Genomic DNA, 10,261 nt, shown 5'->3' on the forward strand with positions numbered 1-10,261 from the left:
TCATCTTCTCATATATTCCTGCGAAAAGCAAAAACCGCACTCATATATATTAGGAATATATCAAACACAAACATGCAAGCTTACTTCTTTTAACACATCTGCAAAGTTGGAGGCAGGAGGGAGGACACGTACGCAATGGATCACAAGAGTTTTTAGTTTCGGAGAATTTTCAAGAAACAGTAGAGTTGGTTTCACCCAGTCTGTTTCTTCTGGAACTATCTCACACTCTATAAGCCGAGAAAATTTGAGAGTGCTATAACACACAACCTGTGATGAACAAAGCCAACATATATATCAGCATGCACGCAGCTAGATGCATGCAACAATGAGATGACAAGCAAAGAGACGAGAGAGAGAGAGAGAGAGAGAGAGAGAGAGAGAGAGAGAGAGAGAGAAGAGAGAGCTACGTACCGTTGCAGCAGTCAAATACAAGGCAAGATACGAGACCGATGAAAGAGATCTTAGAAACTTGTCACCAGGATAATAAGATGCAGTGTCGATAACTGCACTATCAAGACCAGGCAGCTCCATCGAGCAAGAGTCTCCCGAAGAGTCACGGAAGTCAAAGTGTGTTAATGCCGGAGTAACTATAACCAAGTACCTACCAGTATCTCCTACACCAGAGCCGTCTCTATAATTTGTATACGATAAGGACGATAAATTAGGCATTTCCACACGAAAGCTCGTGACATTGTCATCCTTGTCATTTCGTTTGACGCACAGTGTCGCAAGAATAGGGCAGCTCGCCAAGAGCCTAACCAGAGAATCATCGTCTTTGTAAACCACATAGTCAAGCTCGAGGAATATGAGGGATGGGAGGGAAGCGGAAGAAGGAACATCCACGAGAATATTGTCGGAGAGAGTCAGTACCACGAGAGATTTGCAGGAGTAAAGGGTATTGGGCAAGCTGGCTGGATCAACGGCGGACCAGAGGAGTTTGAGTTTTATCTCAAGCACCCTGCGATCAACGGCGTTTGCAACCCACTTCACGACATCAGCATCGGTAGGACAACTTGGACCGAGTTCAATACACAAGCTGCGAATTACGGGTGCTCTGTGGAGTTGCAGTGAATTTTCAAGAAACCACCAAACGCTCTTTTTGCTTACAACCTCCACTACTTTCTCATCATGCTCATGCTCGTGCTCATGCTCATCATCGTCCACATGCTTATAAGCATAATCATCATCATCATCATCACTATCCTGCTCCTCTTCGATGGTGTCTTTGTACTCAAGTCTCTGTTTCATCGTCCAAACAGAGAACCATCGTTTGGACAGAAACATGGTGGCCACTGCGTCTTTTGTCGGAACAAGATCCAAGATCATTACGAGCAAATCTTTGAGAAAAAAATAGCGTTTTTGCTCCGTATTGATCTCCATAATTTTTTAAACTTTTTCAAAATTTTGAGAAAAAAATAACATGTGGGAGTGGGATACTCATTTTTACCTTAATCAACAAGCCTAATCTTATATAGATTCAGGTATTAAGAGTAAAGAAAAAGCTTGATGCGACGGCTGGAATTAAACTCCATTATGCGATCAAACCAAAATGTCTTAAAATCAAAACAAATGAAAGATCAGTTTAAAACCAGGCTGCAATAGTTAACAAATAAACCAAACTGCAATCGATCACATAAACCAAAATTAATTATTCGTTTTCAATAATTAATCCAAAAAAAAAACGAACCAAAATATCTCCAAACCAAATTGAACAAAAAAATTCCAGTTCTAACTCCAAACCAAAAAAATAAATAACATTTAAACCGAACGACACTTAACCGGAAAACCAAATGTTCGGACTTGTTAAAAAAAAAAAAAAAAAATTAATTCGTTAAACCCTAAACCCTTTTGTGTGGAGTTGTTTGTTGCGTCTCTCTCCCCATCGCTCCTGCGCCGCGTTTTCCTCTCTGAAGCTCTTTTATTCGATTCTCTCTTCTTACAATCACCAGTTTGTTAATCCCAAAATCATTCCTTAGAAACCCTAATTTCTGGTTCGAAGCAGCAGTACACACTCGAAGATGGGAATCTTCGAACCGTTTAGAGCAATAGGTTACATAACGAGTACGGTTCCCTTCTCCGTCCAGCGATTAGGTACCGAGACTTTCGTCACCGTCAGCGTTGGCAAAGCTTTTCAGATTTATAATGTAAGTAACTCCGCCCCCATCTTCATTACTTTGACTTGCGTGTTTTTGTGTTATTCATTAGATTTCTTGGTTAATTTGGTTTCCTTGTCTCGTTTGCTTGCAGTGTGCCAAGCTCAATCTTGTCATTATCAGTAAGTTTTTCTGAAGCATAAACTTAAAGATTGAATATTTGTCTAAGTTAGTATCATTCTGGTTTGTTTCATTGAGCTTTGATTTTCTAATAATCTAATTTGGTGTTATCTTTAAGGTCCTCAACTCCCAAAGAAAATTAGAGCTCTAGCTTCTTACCGTGACTACACTTTTGCTGCTTTTGGAAATGAAATCGCTGTTTTTAGGCGTGCTCATCAGGTAAAAAAACTTAACTTTGAGCATGTTCTTTCGCTTAGCAACTTGAAAACTTAATCTTGATTTCTACAACTATCTTGTTTCTCATTGTGGATTTGTATCAGGTAGCAACTTGGAGCAAACATGTTGCTAAAGTTGACCTGCTACTATTGTTTGGAGAACATGTGCTAAGTCTTGATGTTGAAGGAAATGTGTTCATTTGGGCATTCAAAGGAATCGAAGAACATCTAGCTCCCATTGGAAATCTTCAGCTTACTGGAAAGTTTACCCCGACCTCTATTGTTCACCCAGATACTTATCTGAACAAGGTTAGTCCTACTTGGTTCAGTGTTTCATCTTTTTTACTTCTGGTGTCCTCTGTTGTTGACAAGACTATATAACTCTATTCAATTTTCTCTTACTTGGAACCACATGGTAGGTTCTTGTAGGGAGCCAAGAGGGTCCGTTGCAGCTATGGAACATAAATACTAAGAAGATGCTCTATGAGTTCAAGGGTTGGGGTTCATCTGTCACCAGTTGTGTTTCGTCCCCTGCTCTGGATGTTGTTGCCATTGGGTGTGCTGATGGAAAGATCCATGTGCATAACATTAAATTGGACCATGAGATCGTAACATTTGAACATGCCGCACGAGGTGCTGTTACTGCTTTGTCTTTCAGTACAGGTAAACACCTTAGTCCTGTAGTTCTTATTTTAAAGTCCTTGAGTGCTTCTTGGTTTTAGTACCTTTTAAATAGATTTCGCAGCAAAAAACATTTGTCTTCCCCTTTGTCTATTACATAGCTATACCATCTATGCACTCAATGTTTCATGAATTAGATTTGTTCACACGTGTTTCAAGCTCAAACGATTCATGAGTCTAAGTTGTCATTGTACTAGTAGCTTTTTTCTTGATTTAGAGGGAAATATGTTCATATGTCCACTTTACAGTGCTAACATGTGTCTCCTGTCATGTTAGATGGACGTCCTCTTCTTGCGTCTGGAGGTTCCTTTGGTGTCATAAGTATCTGGAATCTTAACAAAAAGAGGCTTCAGTCAGTCATAAGGGATGCACATGACAGTTCTATAATCTCATTGAACTTTTTAGCAAATGAGCCCGTGCTAATGAGTGCATCATCAGATAACTCACTCAAAGTAAGCGGAGGTTTCTCTTACCTGTTGAATTTATTTTCATCCACTATGCCAAATATAATATTTTTATTCCTTATACTTGTAGATGTGGATCTTTGATACGAATGATTCTGATCCTCGCCTATTACGCTTCCGCTCTGGGCATAGTGCTCCTCCTTTGTGTATCAGGTAATTGGCTTGGACGTCCGCATCTTACTGAATTATCTGATGAATTATGAGATTTTTAATTTTTTGGTGTGTAAGTAGCATTTATGATCCCTATACATTGTTAAAGTAACTAATATTGATCACCCTGATGATAATTTCTGCCAGTTGGCTATTTTTATAGTGATGAATGTCTTTCTTAGAAAGAGAATTTTCCTCATGGTGGCTATATCGTGAGCATGCCATTAAAAGGTCTCTTAATCTTATTTGACTTCTAAATGTGGTAGGTTCTACTCTAATGGACGGCACATTTTGTCTGCTGGCCAGGATCGTGCCTTCCGTCTCTTCTCTGTCATCCAAGTAAGATATGATATAGCTTTAGTAAATTTCATATCAGGATTATAGCAAAGATAACAAAACACATTGAAAGTCTGTACTATAGAGCTATATTGTAGACATTGACTATTCAGTTGTTGCTTTACGATCACTAATTTCATTATTGTCATATTAAGTAATTAATGATCATTTTCCTCATCATGTACTGGTTTAGATGCAAAGTTTACAAAATTGGCTGGTATTTTTGTTAGATGTCACTGGCAAAAATTTAGTGTTTTTTTCTTGTTTTTTACTCACCATACCTTACACTTCTTTTGATAAGAATCTTTTCATCTTCGTGTTTGTTTGAATTTTTCATGAATCTGATTGCTCTTTTAAATGTTGAGTTATTGTTTCTTAATTTGTGCTGTATATTCTTCCTGAAGATCTGATGTCCATTGACAATAACAGTTTTTACTTTTTACATTAATTACTTCCATCAGGAGCAACAAAGTAGAGAGCTTTCTCAAAGACACATATCCAGGCGAGCCAAAAAACTCCGACTGAAGGTATAGCCTGATAATTTCTTATGATTTCTCTTAAGTTTTCAAGGGCGAGTTAGCATGCTTTTAAGTGGTTCTGATTCAATTTATCAAATATTATGCCTAATATACTGTGTTTAGATTTTGCGTGTTCGTAATTACATGTATGCTTGGAATTTATATACTTTTCGCTTATATTATTTTTCTTCTCTATGTAGGACGAAGAGCTTAAATTGAAGCCTGTTGTTTCATTTGATTGCGGTACTTATCTATATAACTTGATCTTTACTTTTCATACAACGATGTTGCTTGGCTTCTTTCTATCACATTCTTAATATTATGATGTCTGAACAACACAAGACTTATAGGTTGAAACCAATTAATTTCTACAAAATTTGTTGTGTAGTAATTAGATCACATTCTTAATATTATGATGTCTGAACAAAACAAGACTTATAGGTTGAAACCAATTAATTTCTACAAAATGTGTTGTGTAGTAATTAGATCCAAAGTGGCTGTCTCTCTGTCAATAGAGCAATCGTTTATTGGTTGATCCCCTTAGAGAAAGTACTTTTTTGTGAAGTGGAGCTTAGCTTTTATCTTATGTTGTCCTATGAATTTGCATGTTGTTGACGAGAAAATTGCATAACCCACAACTTGTTATTTTCTGGTTATGCCTCCTAATGACTGCAATTATTTTGTTTCCAAAAATTGAAGCTGAAATTAGGGAGCGTGATTGGTGCAATGTTGTCACTTGCCACATGGATACAGCAGAAGCATATGTATGGAGACTTCAGAACTTTGTTCTTGGAGAGCATATCCTCAAACCATGCCCTGAGAATGCAACACCAATTAAGGTTCAAGATCGAAATTGACTATCCTTACTTCTAACTTCTATCACTATTCTTAACAAGAAAAGTAGATGTGCGTTAGTACTTATAGGTTGAAATTGTTTACTTTACATTATTGACCCTCTTGAAAAACCAATCTCATAAAAAATAAGTTTAGTTACAGTTCCTTCTAGAATGTTCAGGGTTTCTTGGTACCTTTGAACCATCTCTTTTTAGGAATACTGTTTTTTTCTTCTCTCTAGTGGTTGTTGAACTCTTAAAAAATTGCTTGTTTGATAGGCATGTGCAATCAGTGCCTGTGGAAACTTTGCAGTAGTCGGAACAGCGGGTGGATGGATTGAGAGATTCAACCTCCAATCTGGAATCAGCCGGGGTAGTTACTTCGATATTTCAGAGAAAAGTAGGTACGCCCATGACGGAGAAGTTATTGGAGTTGCTTGTGACTCCACAAATACACTCATGATAAGTGCAGGATATCATGGAGACATAAAGGTTTGGAAAGATTTATTTGTTCATCCTTCAAGTCATTAATTGTTTAATTGGCTTTCGCCTACCTTCAACATTGACTCTAGGCTATGACTCAAAATTGACTGTAATATATCGTTTGTGTAATACAGGTTTGGGATTTCAAAAAGCGGGAGTTAAAGTCCCGGTGGGATGTTGGATGTTCATTGGTTAAAATTGTCTACCACCGTGTAAATGGTATATTTCCTTATTCTTACCCTACTTCTTTTCCCTTGTACAGTCTCGCATATGTATGTTTTTCCGTCATTTTCTCCTAGGGCATCACTGTATTGTCTCTGACTTTGCTAAATCCTTATCCCTTGGTAGGTCTTTTGGCTACGGTGGCAGATGATTTTGTTATCCGTTTGTATGATGTTGTGACACTAAAGATGGTTCGTGAATTTAGAGGTCATACAGACCGTGTAACGGATATGTGCTTTAGTGAGGATGGCAAGTGGCTCCTCTCATCTAGCATGGATGGAAGTCTTAGAATTTGGGATGTCATATTGGCAAAGCAGATTGATGGTGTGCATGTCGATGTACCGATAACAGCATTGTCTTTATCACCAAATATGGACGTTTTGGCAACTGCCCACTCTGATCAGAACGGGGTCTACTTGTGGTAAGTTCTCAAACTAATCTTCCATTCTTTTTTTCTCACAGTTACAATTACAATTTTTCTGTAATAGTTCAGCGAATTCACTCTCTCCCCTGGTGACCTGTCAGGGTTAACCAATCCATGTTCTCTGGGCTTCCGAGTGTTGATTCTTATGCTAGTGGGAAAGATGTCGTAAATGTTAAATTGCCTTCAGTCTCTGCGTTGACATCTTCTGAAGCTGATGATGATATGGAGACGCAAGTTTTAGAAAGTTCTGAAACTCCACAAGCTAGCAGTTTCTCAATTTCCCCTAAGCAGATCCCAGAACTTGTTACTCTGTCTTTATTGCCAAAAAGCCAATGGCAGAGTTTGATCAACTTGGATATAATAAAGGTTTGTATATTCACAACTTTCATTTATGTTATTCGCGTTGTTGCTTCAGCCAGTTTTTTTTTTTTTGTGGAAATTAATCTCAATTTATGTTTGTTGTTGTTTCATAGGCCCGCAATAAACCAATAGAGCCTCCCAAAAAACCTGAAAAGGCTCCTTTTTTCTTGCCCTCAATTCCCTCGCTTTCTGGAGATATATTATTCAAGCCAAATGACTCGGAAGCTGATGGGGAGAATGAGGAAAAGAATAAAAAGGACCAGGATAACATGAAGAACTTTGATGCATTGGAATCTCCATTCTCAAAACTTCTCAAATCCTCATGGGATTCAAAACACTGTAAGTGGGGTCTTTGTTTCAAGGTTTACATATTTAGCAAAAGCTTTTCTCTTTGTTAATGAGCTGCTTGTACTTTATGCAGTTTTAGATTTTACCAACTACATAAAGAGTTTGTCCCCGTCAGCTCTCGATATGGAGTTACGGATGCTGGAAATCATAGATGAAGAAGATATTGAAGAGATGATTATCAAAAGACCTGAGTTTATATCGATTGGGCAACTTCTGGATTACTTCATCAACGAGATCTCTTGCAAAAACGACTTTGAGTTTATGCAGGCGGTTGTGAAATTATTTCTCAAGGTAAATGAAATTACAGATACCTTTTGCCTTTTTTTTTGGTTCGGGGTGGGAATGATGATTCTTATCAAAACTTGGTTTTATTTGTTCGACAGATACACGGTGAGACCATAAGGTGCCACCCAAGTTTACAAGAGAAGGCAAAGGCGCTTTTAGAAACTCAGAGTTTGGTGTGGCAGAAGATGGATAAGCTTTTCCAGAGCACAAGATGCATAGTTACCTTCCTTAGCAATTCACAGTTTTGAAGATGCTCATTAACAAATATATTGCTCTGTTTTTTTATGTGGCGCTGTTTTTTCACAAAATAGCAGTTTTGAAGAGCTTATAATATATTTATTACCCCTGCATTGAGATTGAAGATGTAGTCTGAGAAAAAAACAACGAACAAACCGAAAATGTTGATGTTATTGTGAACCTTTGGTTGAACTATTAGTTTAGTATAAAGCCTAAGCCATCCTAAATCATATGATTAACTCTTAAATGATAAATGTAAAAGACCATTTTCATATATCTTTTGGTTTTCTATTATAGTGATATAGACCTAATATAACATATTTGTTCTCCAAGGTACAAAAATCAACGATTGTACAAACCCCTCATACAAAACAGAGTTTGATGTTAAAAGTTTAAGTTAAGAAGAAAAAGAAGAAAGTAAATTAATTAGTCAGACTTCTGTGTAGTTGAGAGCTTCCTCTTCATTCTGCTAAAAGGTCCAACTGTTCTATCCATAATAATATACATGTAAAAACTCACTTGTGACCATGACTTATATGACTCCAAACCTTCATAGTACTCTCCTGCAATCTCCTTCACCAAATGCAGCTTATTTCCCGGTATCCTCGGGAAATCATGGTGCTCGTTATGGTATCCGACACTCCATGTTAGCAAATTCAATGGACCGTAATACGAATAAGTCTCTTGGTTCGGGTTAAAAACATAATGTTCTGAGATAAAATGTCCCGCCATTGGATGCATCCCGCCTCCAACAAACGTGGACAGGATTAGATACGCGAGCGATCTCCATCCGAAGAAGAAAACAACTGATACATCTAAACCAATCTGAATGAAAAAATTGATGAACTCCCAGTAACCGGGTGGTTTTGGTTTGATGAAGAGTGGACGAAGAGCGTAAAAGAAGAGTTGTATGAAGACCCATATGGTTTTGGCAAAGATATTGGTTACTAAATGAGCTTCTGTGTAAGTAGGAACGTCCATGTCAATACCGTCTACTCCTTGGAACCGGTGATGCTCGAGATGGTATTTTTGGAAAGTTACTGACATTGGTACGCCAATTGGGAAGTTGGCGAAAATACCGAGCCAACGATTGTAGACAGGAGTTGAAAAGGCGAGGTTGTGACTTAGCTCATGGATTGCTAAGAAGAGATTGTGATTGAGGAACGATCCAAAGAAGTAAGCAATGGTTAGAATCTTGAGCCATCCTGAGTTGTGAAGGATTGCAGCTGTTGAAAGTTGAAGAACAACTACTAACGTGATCTGTATAGGCAAATAGAAGAAAATTGGTTATTCATATGAGTTAAGGTAACAAGCGAAAAAACCAAAAAACAAGTTAAAGATTTTGAAATATTTTGGTGAATGTGACATTTCATATTCTCTTATCCTTTTGTCACGTTGACGACATTCATATATACTCTAGACCGGGAATTCAGTATTTGATTCAAGTGAATAAAAAAGTTTTCACCAAAAAATATTGGATTAGAGAGGGTGTAGCAAAAAAATAAGGCGAAACCAAACCAGAATAACCAACTAGATTTAATGATAACCCTAACTATTTAAGAAAACTTTATGCTAAGTAGATATTTTAAAATCTAATATTTCTAAGTAAAATATATACAAAATACAGTATACTAAGGCCTGATTGGCAGTTACTTTTGGTATTAAAAAAATGGGAAGACAAGGAAGAGAAAAAAAAGTGATTTTCAAAGCTTTTAAAAAATTAAAAACAAAAAAAGTGTGATTGACAAAAAAAAATGGATGTGAAGATTTAAACATTTTTAAAATCTTAAAAGTGTACTACCAATCAGGGCTTAAATATGGATGATACTGATTTCTATAGTTTATTTATTTTATAATTTTATCTGAACTCAAACCAAAATAAAATTCAGTTGTTCGGACTCATGTCCAAAACGTGAAAACCCTAAAACCCAAACTAACTCAAAAAAAAAAAAAAAAAACCTAATACCGATTGTAAAAACCCTAATTAATGGTTAATGGAGCAAGCAAGGTCACATATGTATCACAAGCTCATAGGATAAAAACGTATCCAAATTTTTTAAGGATTCGTTTGTTTCTTTAACAACCTTCGTTCATGCATCAACTACAATCAAATAAGAGGACCAAGAACAAAAACAGACGTACGAGAAAAATGTTTTTTTAAAAAAATGATCATAGATCAAAGAACGAAAATGATATAGACAGAGATAGGGAACAAGGACCTTGACGAAAGCCCATGGCAGGACCAAAGAGTTGTCTAATCTGAGGGTAACAAGACAGAATCTGACGTCTCCTCGAAGCGTGAGGCTCATCAGTGTAAGACCAAAAGAAATCTGTAGCCATGACTCCTTCTCTTTCTCCGTCTTCTTCCTTTGATGATACCTTCTCACGTCCTCCTTTCCCCATTATGGTTTATTCCTTTGTTCGTCTCTCCC

The 10,261-nt window shown here is 37.2% G+C and overlaps 2 protein-coding genes and 1 pseudogene across 2 annotated transcripts; 1 reads left to right on the forward strand and 2 right to left on the reverse strand.

Moving 5' to 3' along the window:
- Positions 1–1,380, reverse strand: LOC104747843 (putative FBD-associated F-box protein At1g05080). Its single transcript, XM_010469550.1, has 4 exons — positions 1,200–1,380; positions 412–1,115; positions 85–267; positions 1–18 (listed from the first exon to the last, which is right to left on the reverse strand). The coding sequence occupies exons 1-4, from the start codon at positions 1,378–1,380 to the stop codon at positions 1–3; spliced, it is 1,086 nt and encodes a 361-aa protein (XP_010467852.1).
- On the forward strand, positions 1,850–8,021 carry LOC104716315 (WD repeat-containing protein 36). The gene is made up of 18 exons (XM_010433702.2): positions 1,850–2,144; positions 2,248–2,275; positions 2,392–2,492; positions 2,594–2,797; positions 2,908–3,151; positions 3,446–3,621; positions 3,704–3,786; positions 4,050–4,122; positions 4,581–4,646; positions 4,838–4,880; positions 5,337–5,476; positions 5,750–5,962; positions 6,088–6,172; positions 6,302–6,596; positions 6,701–6,965; positions 7,073–7,298; positions 7,381–7,598; positions 7,691–8,021. Exons 1-18 carry the CDS (start codon positions 2,019–2,021, stop codon positions 7,838–7,840), a joined length of 2,736 nt encoding a protein of 911 aa, XP_010432004.1. The 5' UTR covers positions 1,850–2,018; the 3' UTR covers positions 7,841–8,021.
- LOC104716326 lies at positions 8,109–10,254 on the reverse strand (annotated as a pseudogene).

The sequence above is a fragment of the Camelina sativa genome, chromosome 2 (assembly GCF_000633955.1).
Source record: "Camelina sativa cultivar DH55 chromosome 2, Cs, whole genome shotgun sequence".
Taxonomy (NCBI): domain Eukaryota; kingdom Viridiplantae; phylum Streptophyta; class Magnoliopsida; order Brassicales; family Brassicaceae; genus Camelina; species Camelina sativa.